The following is a 15449-nucleotide window of genomic DNA, read 5'->3' on the forward strand; positions in this document are numbered from 1 at the left end:
CTAGGGTAAAAAAAAAAAAAAAAAAAAAAAAAAAAAAAAGTGTAGGGGGGAAGAAGAAGAGGGATAAAGCCAGACACAATGAGGACGAGGAAGGAGGTGATGATGCTGTCTCTCACATCTGCTCCTTGGCCAGACTCCCAGATAGATCAGTAATGGAGAGCAGCAGAACCAGTGACAATTAACCCAAACACACTCCTGTTTATTTAACCTGTTCAGAGGGATCAGCTCATGTGCTGCTCCCCTGGCAAGGAGGCACTGTGCTCCAGCAAGGAGCTTCCCACTGAGATCCCCAGCCAGAGGAGGCAAATGGAGAGCTTCTCTCCAGACCCAGGCTGGAGAATAAGAAAAATAAAAGAAAAAACTGCAAAACACAACATGCTAAGGTTTTCCTAAACTTTCCAAATCACTTTTTTTCTTCAATACAGCAACACAAGCTGATAAGCAAGGATGTAGCTGGGTGTGGGGGGAGTTGCAGGTCTGCCCTGGTTTTGATGCATACTAATTTCTAAAGCTCTTGATCCTACAGAATCAGAAGGAAACAAAAACAACAACAACAACAACAAAAAATATCAAAAAGGAAAAGATCAAAATGGTACTGAAACACACAGTTATTTCCACATTGTTTTCCTAAACACACACAAGTTTCAAAACTTACAAATTGTTGAGCAGAGAGATTATTTTAGAAGGAAAAAGAAAAAAGGGAAGCTCAAGAAACTGCATGGCCAACCATCAAAGATTTTTGCCAGGCTCAGGAGAAAGTCTGGGAGCAAAGCTATGAGAATAGCAGAAATTGCATGTTTTCCAAGTGGAAATGACAAACTCAAGATCAAAAAGGACAAAATTTAACTTGGAAAATAATTTTTTAAAAATGAGAACTGCAAAGCTGTTTTCTTAAAATGTAGTAAGAAATCTGCATTTGCAACCGCTTTTACTGCTTATTTTTCTTAATTTGCAATGACACATTGCTTACACTTGAAAAGGCTGGTGCATGTGGTGATAAGGAATTTAACTGCATTCCAGTCCTTTTACCCAGTTGCATGTGTATTTACCTACAAGAAACAGAAGCAGAATTCAGCTTGTGTTTGTCTGCAGAGTGCAAACTGCAGGTAGTAGGGAAGCGTGTGTGCAAAAACATGTGCCTCTCACTGAGATAGGTATCAAAAGCCATACACTTGGTTCATCTCAAGCCTGGCACCACTGAGCCATGAGATGACAAAAATTACCATTAGAGCTCCATGAGATCATGGTGGGGAAGCCCCTCCAGGGAGAGGCAGAGGGGAGGAAGAGCAGACCTCCTCTTCCCAAGGCAGCAGGGTTTGCGTGCGGGCACAGCGAAGCCCCAGGTGCTTCCCAGAAAGAAAGGTGTCACTGCAGAACCCATTAGGGAAAGAGCCCATTAGCAGTGTGCCTACATCTGAGTCCTCCACAAACAGAGAGGAGAAGGGATGCTTCTGCCTGCTGATCATACCTTCTGATTCACGCTTATGTTTTCACATAGCAGCCTGATTCTACAGCTGAGCAGGGTGAATTCTTTCCATTTGTGATCATTCCTCTGCTTGCAACCATTGAACGGAAATAGGCTTAGGCTCCTCATTTTTCTACTTCATCTGCACAGGTATGTAGGTAACACGCACAGTGTGGCACCAGGTGCTCCAAAGCAAAGGATACACTGATTTTTCCAGCAATTGTGTTTGTAGCTCCTACTGATACAAATGATTCTTTCCTCATCCAAGCAGCCCACTTGCAGCTTTTAAAAAGGAAGAGATGTTTTGTGAATGCAAAATGCTTTGTGATAGTGGAAATAGAAAGCAGAAGATCACCTAAAACTGAAACACAGCAATGTTTCCTCCTTTAACACTGCTGTAGCCACTCCACAGCAGGGCCTCCAGCTTGGGAACCGATCCGTTAAAAGTAGCAACAGCAACAACAGTCAGAGAAGTCATCTCCCACCCTGGAGCCAAATTCCACTGCAGGTTTCGGCTGACATCACCAACCGATCCACATGCTGCTCTTGTGGTTTATGACATCACCACGAAGCACCTCCGTGGAGTCATTCCCTTGTACCTTACTGCATCCTCTACCTAATTGCTTCCACAGTGTGGCTAGAACAGAAGCTCTTCCTACAGCTCAACATTCATATTCCCAAGATCTGACACCTGCCAGGTCAAGTTCCAGAGTCTCTACATTTAGTTTTACTATACAATGGGAAGATGTTTCAGTGAACAGAAAAGCACACAGAGCCAGCAATTAATTTGATTCCTCCGTTAGATTTTCTTTTAAACAAAAGGGGACTTTTCAAAGATGGTCTCACATTATTCTATGAAAACAGCATGGAAGGAAAGGAGAATGGTGTCAAGCACAATCTGTCCAATACACCATTAAATAGGAATTCCCCACTTAATAACAACAATGAACTGAAATAAAGTCAATAATAAGGCACTGATCAGAGGAGCAGGGAAAACTGGGAAGAATTTAGGGGGAGGAGGGAATATTTCTGGTACTTCTAGTTTGCTTTAGTTAACTTAGTGATATGGTTTAGTGGAGGACTTGTTAGCGTTAGGTCTGAGGTTGGACTGGGTGATCTTGGAGGTCTCTTCCAACCTAGATGATTCTGTGATTCTGATTCTTTTTTGTTGTCATTTGTTTAGATTTGTGATGTGGGAGTGATCAACACTGAGCTTATGGTATCCAAGCTGACTCGTGACCACTGTGCACCTCATGGGGTCCCAGCTTCCCAGAAAACCAAGAGATTAATCCTGTGAAGAGAATAAATATGCTCCCCATTTTGCAGCTGCCAGTGAAAGCCCTTGTGGATGCTGCAATATGCCTGCTCCCAGGCTTGCAGCAGGTGATTCCTTTCACGTCTCTGCCCAGAGCTTTTAAAAACCTAAATACCCCAGAATAAATAAATAAATAAAATTTACACTTTGTATACCGAGGTTCCAAAATAGTTTGTGTCTACATAGTGGGTTAAGTGAATATGTTTTCTTCTCATGACTACAATATAGGTGTGACACTTTGAAATTCTGGTTCTTCACAGATCATACATTTTCGGGACCATCTGTAATCTAGCACACCTGTAATTATGAATACTTGATTTATGCCAACGAAGCCTCTGGACCTTCAAAAACTTTGCCATCAAAACATTGATCCATGTCTTGATGGATCTGTTTTGTCTGGATTTGTTCATTCGGCCTCCAGCAGGAACTATTTATTACGAGACCACTAGGAACAAAACTGGAGGGATTATGTTTGCCCATGTAGGCCTCCCAAAGACCAAAGGATGTTGTGACCTTTAAGGAGGAGTTTCCCCAGTGCTGTATCGTGCCTAACCATGCTGTCAAGGGGAAGAACATACTCAGGGGCTATTGGTGATGTGTCTGGCTGGCCAAGGAAGCCCAACTACAGAGCCAGTATAATGCAAGAAAGATGTGGGAGCAGCCTGAAGGCCTGAATCCCTCTGCCCTGAGAGCCCCACCTGACAGCCACCATGCCACCAGGCACTGGGGCTTCTCAGCAACGCTCACCTGAGCCAGCAGATCTCATTTTACCCCCCTTAGGCAGTTTGAAGGCCCTTTGTCCTCCCTCAAATCCTTTTATCAGCTGCTCCGGCATCCAGTTTGGAAATTGAGAGGGGAAAAAAAATAAACAAACATGGCTTTGAGTTGCAGTAGGCTGGAAATATAATGTGAGAGGTGGCCAGCCAGGACCTGAGCCTCCATGCCAGCCAAGAATGGCAAGAAAAGCCACAGAACTTTTGCCTCATATCCCCACAAGAGCCAGACCTAAAACTGCCAGAACTGGGGCAATTATAGACAAGTCAATGGCAAGTGTGTCAATTATAGACAAGTCAGTGGCAAGTGTGTGAGCTGAAGGCCAGCAGTCAGCCTAGCTTGTAGCAATGGAGACCAAGCACAGCTAAAAGTCCCTGAATCCCTGGAGTGGTGAGCAGCCATTAGGCTTAGGCCTGCTCCTTGGGCCTGGTCCCAGGCTTCAAAGGCCTGAGACAAACCCACCAGAGGAATCCAAACCCTTATAAATCTTCTATTTGGACCGGTTTTCCAGTGCTGTTGGTTAAAACAAACAAACAAACAAAAACTATGCTTACTCAGATCTAGCCAAAAAAAGCGATTTTATTTTCATATGAAATTCTGAAAAGCAATGTAGATTTTCTGGTGGATGTCCAAAGCCTGAAAATGCTCTGATTTCTACACTTTTCATTTTTTTGAAAAAGGAATTATGTTTGTTTGTTTGGGTGGGGGAGGGGCGGGGGGGGGACAGAGATGATTTATTTCATTCAAAGTCTGGGGGAGAAATTCCCAACCAAACTTCAAACTTTTCCTTTCCTTCAATTCCCACCCATGTTATTTCACCTACACTCGGCCATCATATTTGCCTCACAAGTAATAAATAGAGTAATGGGGTAAGGATAAAACATATTTACAATTAAGCATATCTACAATTTCTAAAATATTCCAAACAAATGTCCTGTTAGAAACAGAAATGAATAAGCCACTATTCTAGCTGTAAAAGGCTACAGAAGTGGGGCAAGCAGCTGAATTAGAAATATCACAGTATATATCCCTTACCGTAAAACACCATCCCTCCTTTTGGCCCCAGATGTTAGAAACTCTACTTCTTTGAACTGTTATCACCTGTCTCTCCCACCCACCCACTCACTGAGAAGATAAAAATCAAGGTCTGAGCTGCTGAGTCAGGTTACAAACACCCAAACAAGACATTTACCCAGACTTGTTTTCAGTCACTGCTTTGCTGAAACGCTTTATCTTGGGGCTGGCAGGAGGATCTGTTAACCTCTTCTTAAGAAGAGAGCCACTAAGAACCACAAAACACGCAGGACAATGGGAAAAATAATAATAATAAAAATTCCTTTGTGAACTGGGTGAGCTTTAAAACTTCTTGTCAGAAGCTGGTTCTTCTCAACACAAAATCCTGAGTGCCTAAGTAAAAGACCCTGGATAATAGCACTAGCCTGGATATTGTGAAAATTAAGTGTTTGAAACAGCAATATACTGTACAAGTAGACTCTGGAAACTCAGGTTAAAGCTCTGAGCCTCAGTTTTCCCTGAAAACTGATTTCTAAAGCAGTATGGCTCTCCATGCAAAAAGACCTAAAAAGGGTATTGGTATTATGGACGTCATTTTAGAAAACAAAAACTTTGATGGGGGGGCAGACTTACCATTCCCCTGAGGGAGGCTCTTCTGTTTCTGCTGCATGAAGTACAGTTCTCCATTCCAAGTTTAGCTCAAGCTTCATATCGTCACAGCTGAAGGCACCCTGGCAAAGCTCAGACTTTCCATTTGTCTTGGGCTTCTTCATGTCTCCTTTTTAGTTTCAATTTTTATTTCCTGTCTCCCTCCCCCCCCTTCTTTCATTTTTGGGTCTTCAAATTCAAACAAAAACCAAAAGCATCGCTGACTCAAAAACCTTCGTATTTCTCTAGTTTTGACTAGAAACTAGAGTGGACCAAACAAAATGAAACAAGACATCACTTCAGTGTTCAGAGTGATTTTAGACCTGAGAAACTACCTCCTTTTTCATAGAGGATGACCTGTGCTGTCATATACCTTTGCAGAGGGGGAAATCAAAACAGAGGAACTTCAATGGTTGATATTTTCATTTTAAGCCAAAACCCATAGGTTTCTGGTTTCATAGCTTGCATACTAGATACACATGAATATTGAGGCCCAAACCCCTTTGGAGTTTAAGATCTACATCTTCATGCAAATATAATGCAGCGTACACATACACACAAACACACACAAAAAAAAAAAAAAAAAAAAAAAAAACTTTTGTTTATTATTATTATTAGCTGAGTTTGATTGACTTTCATCCTGTCTTTTTTCCCCCTGCTCTTTAGCAATTGCAACTAAAGCCATTAAAGCACTCTTGCTCCCTACTCCACGAGTAACACTCACATTTCTCCTAATTTCAGCACCTGGGAATTATTCCCTGTATCCTGCAATTTTGACCTCTTTTCCTTTCAGTGCCACTCGCACTCAGAAAGCAAAATTCAGTCCTGGGAGAATATACGGGATGTTTTACATCACAGGACAACACTTCCAGCACTTTGTTTTGGGACTGAAAAAGCAGGCAAGACAATCACCTGCTTGAGTGAGCTTTTTGGACGAGGCAAACAAGTATCACTTTGTTCTCACTTGTGCAACCAGGGCAGCAACCAAGAGGGGTACAGGAAGGTCAAGACAGACCCATGATTTAAAGGCAGAAGGATGGCTGGGTAACTGAAAGAGCTGGGGCTTCACTTTCAGCTCTTTTTCATACAGTGATTTACACAGAGGGAGGCTTGTTAGTGCCTCAGTTTCCCTACTGTGAGGTGGTGAACATGCTGTCTATTCCCATCGCAAGGCTCCTAATAAAGGACTCCCCAAACAAGACACAGGTCTGCAATGCTGAACATCCAACACTCCAGACACTTTGTGGCTGTGCAGCTGGAAATGTTCCTTGACTTGTCCCAGGAGCAGCAATATTACTAACCAGGTCATCCACACTCCAGGCGTAAGACAACGCAGACAGAAGGGAATCAGACCTCAGCATACCCCATTTGAAGATGATCCATAAAGCAAGGCAAGCTTTCTTTCCATTTGCTTAACAACAGAAAAGTTTTGGACCTGTTGATGAATGCTAACATCTGTAGCCAAGCACATACTGTCTATAAAAAAAAGCTTATAACTTCTCTTGGGAATCTTTAAGGAGCGTAAGTCTTTGAGGGACCAAATGCAACATAACTTGCTGGCCACAAATAGGATACAGCCCTGCCAAAACCTTCCTCCACTGCAGCTTGTATTGGCGGCTATGGCGTTTTCCAAAAACACTTTATAAGCCCGTCTCTGGATTTTATGGCACAAGCATATAGAAAGAAATGTAAACTCTGCTGACCCTCATGCTGCTTTTTGGCTCAAGGAACTGCTTCTTCCTACATCTTTCTTTCCCTTCTGCTTGTCTCCTTAACTAACCACAGATTTCTAAGTAAAAGGAAATTATGTTAATTGAAACCTTCTCAGGACATCCTCAGCTTTAGCAGGGACATTAGGGGAATGGTGAGGCAGAAGGCTTAGGGCAGAGGGGATGTAAGTGATTAAATTGCCCCTTGGAGGGAAATGTCAGGGTGTGAAAGGCCAATGGGGTACTTTTGGTCAAATCAGGCCACACTTGGATAGAATTCCCTTCTCCCAAGTGCCACCAAAGCTTCCCATGTCTGAGAGCAGGCAGGAGAGATGCAGTGCTGAGCTGAAGCAGGAGTCAGTGCAGCCAAACAAAATTTCTGTGACACACCAAACAAAATTTCTCTCTTTGCTTGGACTCAGTTTCCTGCTGCAGAGCAACACAATGCCTGTGCTGCACTTTCACAACGACTGTGATGACTGTACCCACGTGCAGGCATCATGCAAGTGCTGCCACAGGGTTCCTCACTGCTAATGGCAAAGTGCAGGTGAGTGTATCTCCATCAGCACCAGCTTTGACTTTATGGCTGTATAAGCAACAGCTGAAACTGATGCCACCACCCTTACCAACAGGAGAAACACAATTGAGGGGTATGTTCACCATGATGTCCCTTACTTTCCATGAACTACTCCGATGAGAAATGCTGCTCCCAATCCCTTTCTCCCTGCACAACCTAATTTCATATTGAGAAAGTTATTGAAGAATGCTTCATTATTCTGACTTAAATATTGTCTACACAAAGGGGTTGTAGTCAAGGGTTGAATGATTGTCATGTTTTATTGATACAACTAGATTTCAACCACACTGTGCACTGAAACAGCTCATTTACTTTCTGACCAACAGATGATAGCCAGATCCTCAGCGACACCCAGATTTTTCATGCAAGCCCCTCTAATGCCAATATTGTGAGCAGTACAAACCATGCAAGAAGCTAGACTTAAAAAGCAAGTCTTCTGTTACAGCAAAATAAAATCAGAAAGGCATCAAATTCTCCTAGGGAGATATTTTGAGTTCACTGTAGCAGTATTTTGACATTGCAATCGCATGGGAAAAATGACCAAGCAAACTGCAAGCATCAGGCTTCAGGGATTTCCATAAGCATAAGCAAAAAGTTTCTGGAAACAGGTTTAGCTGGAGGGGTCTTTCGACAAGTGTCCTCCCCTCCGCTCCCTCCCGTATGGACCGGCTGGCTGACTTTCCCAGAGTCTCATTTTGCAGTCTGACTGAATACCACTCAAAATATTTTCTCAATTAGAAGAGAAAACAGGAATTTGCCACTTGTCTGCCTCTATTCTGTTGCCTGTCAGCATTCAGCAAATATTTCAATCGTAGCCCTTTGCCTGCTGCTAGCCCTGCTCATTTAACCTTTGGCCCTTCCTTAAGCTAATCCATCGGCCTTTACCTTAAAATCTTTACAGCCAAGGGCTGACTGCGGGACAGACTTGCAGGGAGGGGAGGATGAAAGGAAGGATAACATATGACAGGCTCCAATATTGCAGTTGGGGAGGGGGAGGAGAAGGTGCAAACCTCTGACCATGCTTCTTGAAGAATTCAACCCCCTTTACGTACTGGCAGCTAAGATTTGTGCTTCCACATCTGGAAGGTGATGAGAATAATTAATATATATATATATATATATATATATTTTTTTTAAAAAAAAAAGGAAGAAAAGCTTCCTTCATCTTGCCTCATGGCCTGCAGCATCCCAAGGCAGGTATCTAATCGTCTCCAGAGCCTTTGCTCTGCTTTTCCCACCTCGACCGCTCCTCTCCCCATCTCGCATGTCACTGAGATTAGTAGCTAACAATCCCGCTGTCAAAAGCGCATGTGATGAAAATAATGCCCAGAGCGCAGCCTGTCAGCCTCAGAAGCGCCTGCTCAACTTTGACAGTGAAACTGTGGATGGCCCAGAAAGCCCATGCCGGCCCCACTGCCCCCCCGAGCATCCCGCACCGCTCTCCTGGGGCCGTACCCAGCCACCCGCTCTATGAGAAACCGCTGACCCTTCCGTCACGTGGATGCTTTAATTGTTCACATCGGTATTTTGTTTCTCCCTACTGTAGACAGTTTGCTGTCTGTTATCTGTCTTTCATATGTAATTAATTGTGCTGTCTCCCGGCTCATTAGAAACAAGCCCCTCTCTTCTCCTCCCCCGGCCAAGTCACAGTGTGCATTATTTAGGTTAAATCATGTTTAAGTAACTACATAAATAGTAGGTCGAGTTTGCCTTTTGTCTAGTCTGCGGCTGTAGCTTGGCTCTGCTTTCAGAGTGCCAGACCAGGAAAGCCCTTATCGCTGGAAGCTCCCCGAGGGAAGCCCTGCCAGGGGCTGCAAGCACAGCGCAGGGAAAGGCAGCACGGTCCACCCACCAAAGGGAAGGCTGGGGCAGTGGGTAGCAAGAGCGATCTGCCAAACTTTATAAGGCAGGCATACAGGTCAGCACTGCTGAGCAAAATCCTCCAAAATCCAGTGAAACTTCAAATGACATCACACGTCTTGGGTCACCTGCTACCATCCATGCAGACTTCTCCTGCAGCTAGCATTGAAACTCAGATGCGATGCAGCTGGCAGACTTGTGAGTTTTTACTCAATTAAAAATGAAAAGAGACTTTCTGAAGTGGGTTCCCTCAGTGCATTGGTTGAAAGAAAATAATTGAGGATGTGGGTATACGGGTTCAAGCAACCTAAAAACCGACATGAATCATCAACTTGAACTCAGACAGAACCTAAACCAAACTGTCTTACAGGGTCAGGGTAGTTCAGCTAAGTTCACTTGCTCGCATTTCTGCGCTTCCTGGGCCAAAGCTTAAAATCCTGGTAGAGTCTTTTCCTCTGTAAAAACATCCTTATATCAGCTGATGTAAAGTTTTGGGGATTTAAATATCTGCTTCTAGCTAGGAATAACCACTGACAGAATGAGCATGAGAAAGCTTGTTTCCATGAGATTTCCAGCTTAGTTTAAGAGATTTAATCATCTGGATGAGCTTCAGGTGAATCACCTGAACTTTTAGGTACTGATTCCAGCCAAGACCTCCCATCTTCCTTGTGTATGCACATCCGCACTGATAGACCAGGGCTAGCCAAGTGCTTTAACTGATTGGACCAGGTTCAGTTTTGCTGGATTACCTGCACAAAGGTTGTGAAGGGCTTCAGTGAAGGTTTCCACATGAAACGCTCTGCAGACATATCCAACGGTGTTATATTAAGCTAAATTACTGCTCAAGAAAACTGCTTATGACAGGAATGTAAGGCAATGAAGTTCTCTCTTCCCAGCACAATTTGAGCACAGAATGTGGTGGAACAAAAGCCCTCCATACTGCCTAAGACCAACAAATCTCACCAGTGACATGGGAAGACCACCATGAAGACCCAGGGCATAGTTCAGTTTTCCAGTCTATCTACAACTGGCCCTATCCACCAAAAGGGCTTAAAGACCACAGAGGTCAAAAGCACATGTCACACAAGTCACCAAAGTTGTTTTTGTCAAAGACCCTCAATCTAAACTTGCTGCCTGGGCTTGATAGAGCTGCCAATCTACAAGGAAAAAGCGCTGCTATTGAGCTGAACCTACCAAAACAGCAGCCTTACTTCCCATCTCTACCCAACTTGCTCTCCCAGTGCAGCTTCAGGAATAGTCGGACCCCTTGCAACTTTTTCTGAGTGTAGGGAGACAGTAAGAAGTTGGCCACAGTCTAGTTTGTCAGAACACACAGCTTTTAGAGGATGCTGTATTATTAATATACACTTTTTAAAAAACATTCTCAAGAAGGAAGGGGGAAAGGAAGGAAGAAAGAAAGAAAAACATACATGAGTTGGGGGAGGGAGGGAAAAAGGACAACAATCTGAGACTTTCAATGGGAATGTCCAAAAATAACACAAACAGGATCTCCCTGCCATCTGCTCCGATCCTCTCTGAATGGCTTTCAAAGCAAAAAGCCTTGCCAAAACCTGACAAACAAAGCACCAAGCATCAGTTTTAATGGAATACCAATACAGTGTTTCCCCACCCCCCTTCCCGCTACATATACACACACCTTCCACACCCCTCCAGTTGCCAAATAAATGACACTATGCAAAAAAATTTGCTTCGGTTACGAAGCTGAATAAACAAGGAATAATTTTGCAAGTGCTCCCATATGTCTCTGCTTACAATGGACACTAATAAGATTTGCCATAACTAATTCATTCTTTCACACCATTACCCTATTCTCTATCTTAAAAAAAAAAAAAAAAAAAAAAAATCTGCCTATCCCATGTGCACTTTTCTGCAACTTTCACACAGTTGAAACACAAGCATTTCAATATCAGAGCCCACCCATCACAGAGCAGATACTTGCAACTTAGTTTAGGCCCCTGGGGAAGGTTTAAGGATGAGCTTTACTGAAGCTAAAGAAATAGGAAAGTGTTAGTTACATTTTATCTAGCATATTGTTCCCATTTAAAAAAAAAAAAAAAAAAAAAGTTTAATGAAACTGATGGAGAATCAGAAGGCATAGGAGAGCTGTTTCAACAGCAAAGTTGGTGTGTTGGTACTCAAAATAGAAAGTCTCTACTCCAAAGGCAATGCGCTAGTACGTATGAAGCAGAAAGAGATTCATTGGCTGGGAAAGACAGCAACTCCCCTATGTTTCACCTCGGGCTGGCTGCACAGAGCGAATGCAAAGCAAACACAGCAGTAACACTCAAGTAACCTATGCAGCCTCCACCCTCGGCTCCAGATTTAGTCTGTTGCAGACACCAACTGCATACAGGGGTGAGACAGGGAAATCTCTGTACAAAGTGCAGAAATCATTTTTATCATTTATTTTGTTGTTTTGTTTAAAAATTAGTGGCATCTCTCCTGACAAACCTAAGAAATAAAAAAATGCTCGAATTCACACTTCCCATTGCATTTTGTTCCCTCTGCTATTGAGATTTCTGTGTACCAGAAGCACACCTTTATCAGGAGCTAATCAAAAATGTTTTATTGTTATTTATTTAAAACCAAAAAGAATAATAAAAAACATCTGAGGCCTAAATTACTTGAACAAACAAAAGAGTTATCCCGCCCGGGCGGCCCCGGCCCCAACTACTAACACCCCCCCAGCACCGGATCTGCCCCTCCTCCTGCAGCACACAAATGGCCTCACACCAGACAGGATGGAGGGAGGGCTCCCAATTACACTTCTTTATTAACGAGGGGCCACGGCGGGGAAGGGGCTGGGAAGGGGAGCGTGTGCACAGCGGCTGCCAGCTCCTTCCCGCTACCCAAAATGGGGAGCAGAGGTCATGGGTAATCTGCTGGGAAGGGGCTCGCATAGCGCAAGCTTTTGGCCACCTGCAAGCCTTGTCCCCAGGATGCAGCCCCCCCATGACACCCTATTTCAGAGGGAGGACACTTGGGGCACCCAGTTGGTCCTTGTGGCCCCAGTGATGGGGAGAGCTGGGCAGAGGTGGGAGCCTGATGGGTGCATCAAGCCACAGGGGTAAGCACATGCAATTGGAGCAGCATAAGGTGGGATGGCCCTGCTGTGGCCTTGGGCAAGACACCTCTCTCTGCCTCAGTTTTCCACTTGCAAAATGGAAAACACACTTATGGAGGCACTGAAAACTTATGCTGTTTGGTAATGTTCAGAAAGGATAGTTGTAGGGCGCTGCCATCCATCATCCAACTCCTTTCTCCCTGTCTCTGGGATATATATATTCCAACTGAAGAGTTGGAAGTTCGTTACACTAAGAAAGATATGATATTTTTGATAAAAAGCAGCAGACAACATCATTTTTTTTTCCTTTTAATTCCCTTTCAACTTCCAAACACCCTTCACGTTCCCCCTTCAATATTGTGGCATCAACTTCCTTTCTGAGCTTCTCGGGCCTATAATTTACCCATCGTATCCTGCCTGGTGCTGCCTGCATGGCTGTTTCCATCTGGCAGAGCCCAAATCTTTCTTTCTCTTTACCTCACTATTTAAATTTCTCTCCCACCGGGCTGCCAGCTTTTCCTTGTGAACAAAGCACAGACCCAGTGAGCAAACATTTCTATCCATCTGTGCCAGCAGCCACAAGAAAACTGCTCCCCTTACTTGCAAAGCCCCCAGTAATTTTATCCCTGACCTCACAGCACTTGACATACTTACCGATTCCTTCCTCATGCTCAAAATCTAGCTGTGCTCTGGTTGCTTTGGCCAGTCTTTGGGTTTATTTGTTTATGGAGCTTTGTCTGAATTTTCAATTCTTTTATAAAAGTCACTTTTGTACCTGTTACATTTTCGCCGGCGCTCGGTACCCCCGCTACAGTCAATCTCTCAGGCTGTCCCTATAACAGCTCTTAGCCACACGACATGACCTGAAAGGCAGGTAGTGCATTTGCACTGTTGGCAGCTACATGGTCCCAGGTACTTGCATTTTACCAAGAGACTGGGTTTAAAATACAAATTACCCCCAAAAAAGTGGAAAAGACCATGGACGGGCAGCAAATCTACAGGAGAGCAGGAGCACAGGGGAATGGAAGGGGAGCATAAAGCACTTCTGCTTTTTCTAACCAAGGATTAACACACAGGTTTTAAACAAGGGGACTCCCTTCCCAGCTGACAGCAGCAGCTGCAGCTTCTGACTCGCTTGCAGAGTGGCAGGGAATCGAATCAAAGAGAAAAGAAGAAAGAGGACAACCCTTCCTTGGGGAGTAGGAAACACAATACGGGCTATTCTAAAACCCCTGCAAACAGTGGCTTGGTTTTAGGTCAGGCTCTCCTTCCCCCTTCTGTCCTGTTACCCTCCCCTCCTCTTGGAACAAAAGGAAATTGGTATTTTTCAAAATTCTTCTGAAAGCCAACCCGGCAGATGGTTCTTTCCATGCCGGGGAGGGAACAAAAAGAAAAACCTGCCAGGATACACATCACTGCGATGTGACAAAGATGGGCATGGTGGATGGCCTCTGACCCACGGATTTCACGGCGGCCTATTAAACCATGTGGCCAAGATGGACTGAGTCGACTTGTATCTCCAGCACACAGCTGCCATACCCCACAGGCTCATGTGGAGTTTTATTAGCTCAAGTCAGGCTAGATAGACAGAAAAATGACAGAGTGTTTTCAGATTTCCATCCCACCTTTTCAGCACTTCGTGATGGTCCCACACACCAATACTTTAGCAGGTGGAAGTGAAGTTCAGCTGCCAAATTCACAATATAATAGCAAAAGACTTATTTAGACAGGAATTAGCATCTGTGCTACTTCCTTGTTTTGTTTCAAAGAGATTCACAACTCAAAACCTGTGCAAAATCTTAGGTACACATCAGCAATAGGAACACCTGCAGATGCAAAAATCCAAGGGTAAGTCACTCTTATACTCAGGCTGAGGACTTGGCTGTCCATCACAAGCTAGCCTCCTGTTTCTTTGAAACCTTCTCTGCCTTCTAGGTGACATCAACAGCTAAATTCCCATTATTTTCAATGGTGACCCAAGCAGAAGTAAGGGCTCCTCATCCCAAGCACCCAAGCCTTGTATTGCCTCCAGGGATGAAGCATGACTTTGTCAAGTGCCATGTCTGCCAACAGAAGCACACGGAGCAGCAAAGGACCTGCTGCCCTCCCATGGAGCTGCCCCACGCCTCCCAAATTCCTATAAGCACGTTGGCAATTGCTGTACCTAAGTGACTAATAGCAGCTCCTGCTCACACCCCAAGTCAGTGACCTAAGGACAGGTCAATCCCTCCCATCACGGTCTTCTTCTGGTGATTGCATTGCTGTAGTCACAGAAGGAAACGGGCTCCCCCCCACCCTTCAGATCAGGAATGTAATTACAAATAATGCAATGGAATTAAGACAAGAGAGAGAAAATGCTGGAGGGAATTCATCTTAATGATTACATGAATTATTGAAGAAAAATATTCCAGGGAAAGTGAGAGGCTGTCTTTGGAAAGAGTCAGCTGAGCACTGGCGAAGTGTCAGCAAACAAGCATGATGATAATTATCCCCATCTAACCTGCACATACATGGGCTCTAAGTAGTAAAGCACATCATCAATTCAGTAGCACCAGGTACCTTGGAAGATGAGGCAAAACAAGTGCCTTCAAGCTCCCTGCTAGTACACCCCTCACAGGATACTGATTTAGGGTCTCCCTACAGATGAAAAGATTTTGGTAGGAGAGGCAGAAATGACAACTGATCAAGCCCCTGATAGTGCTGTTGCTCACCAGTGGGAAAGTATCTGCCTCAGATATATTTTTACTACCCTTAATTGTGAGTTTTTAGCAAATAACCCACCTGAAAATACAGCAAGTGAAGCTACCTAAGCCAGGACAGTATTTTAGCATATTCTGGGATGCAATGAAGGCTAACAACAACAACGAGTAAGGTTAGGAATTAGTGTTGACTCTGCATCAAAAGTATGAGGAAACCATTTCTCACGTATCCTCCTTGGAAGCGTTTGCCAAGCTTGTTACAGAAGCACGTGGTTGGGAACAAGCAGCGTTGCCCCAATGGTG

General features: G+C 44.1%; 1 protein-coding gene across 5 annotated transcripts in view; it reads right to left on the reverse strand.

Annotated features, from left to right (window-relative positions):
• SETBP1 (SET binding protein 1) overlaps positions 1 to 15449 on the reverse strand; it is a 246168-nt gene that overhangs the window by 217990 nt on the left and 12729 nt on the right. Inside the window, exon 1 of one of the 5 annotated variants that reach the window (XM_035309241.1) lies at positions 5202 to 5366. The exons of the other annotated variants lie outside the window; for them this stretch is intronic. Coding sequence (XP_035165132.1) covers positions 5202 to 5255 — 54 coding nt within the window. The 5' untranslated portion in view covers positions 5256 to 5366. Of the gene's footprint in view, positions 1 to 5201; positions 5367 to 15449 lie in introns of those variants that run through there. 5 annotated transcript variants of the gene reach the window in all.

Source organism: Oxyura jamaicensis, chromosome Z, assembly GCF_011077185.1.
Source record: "Oxyura jamaicensis isolate SHBP4307 breed ruddy duck chromosome Z, BPBGC_Ojam_1.0, whole genome shotgun sequence".
Taxonomy (NCBI): Eukaryota; Metazoa; Chordata; class Aves; order Anseriformes; family Anatidae; genus Oxyura; species Oxyura jamaicensis.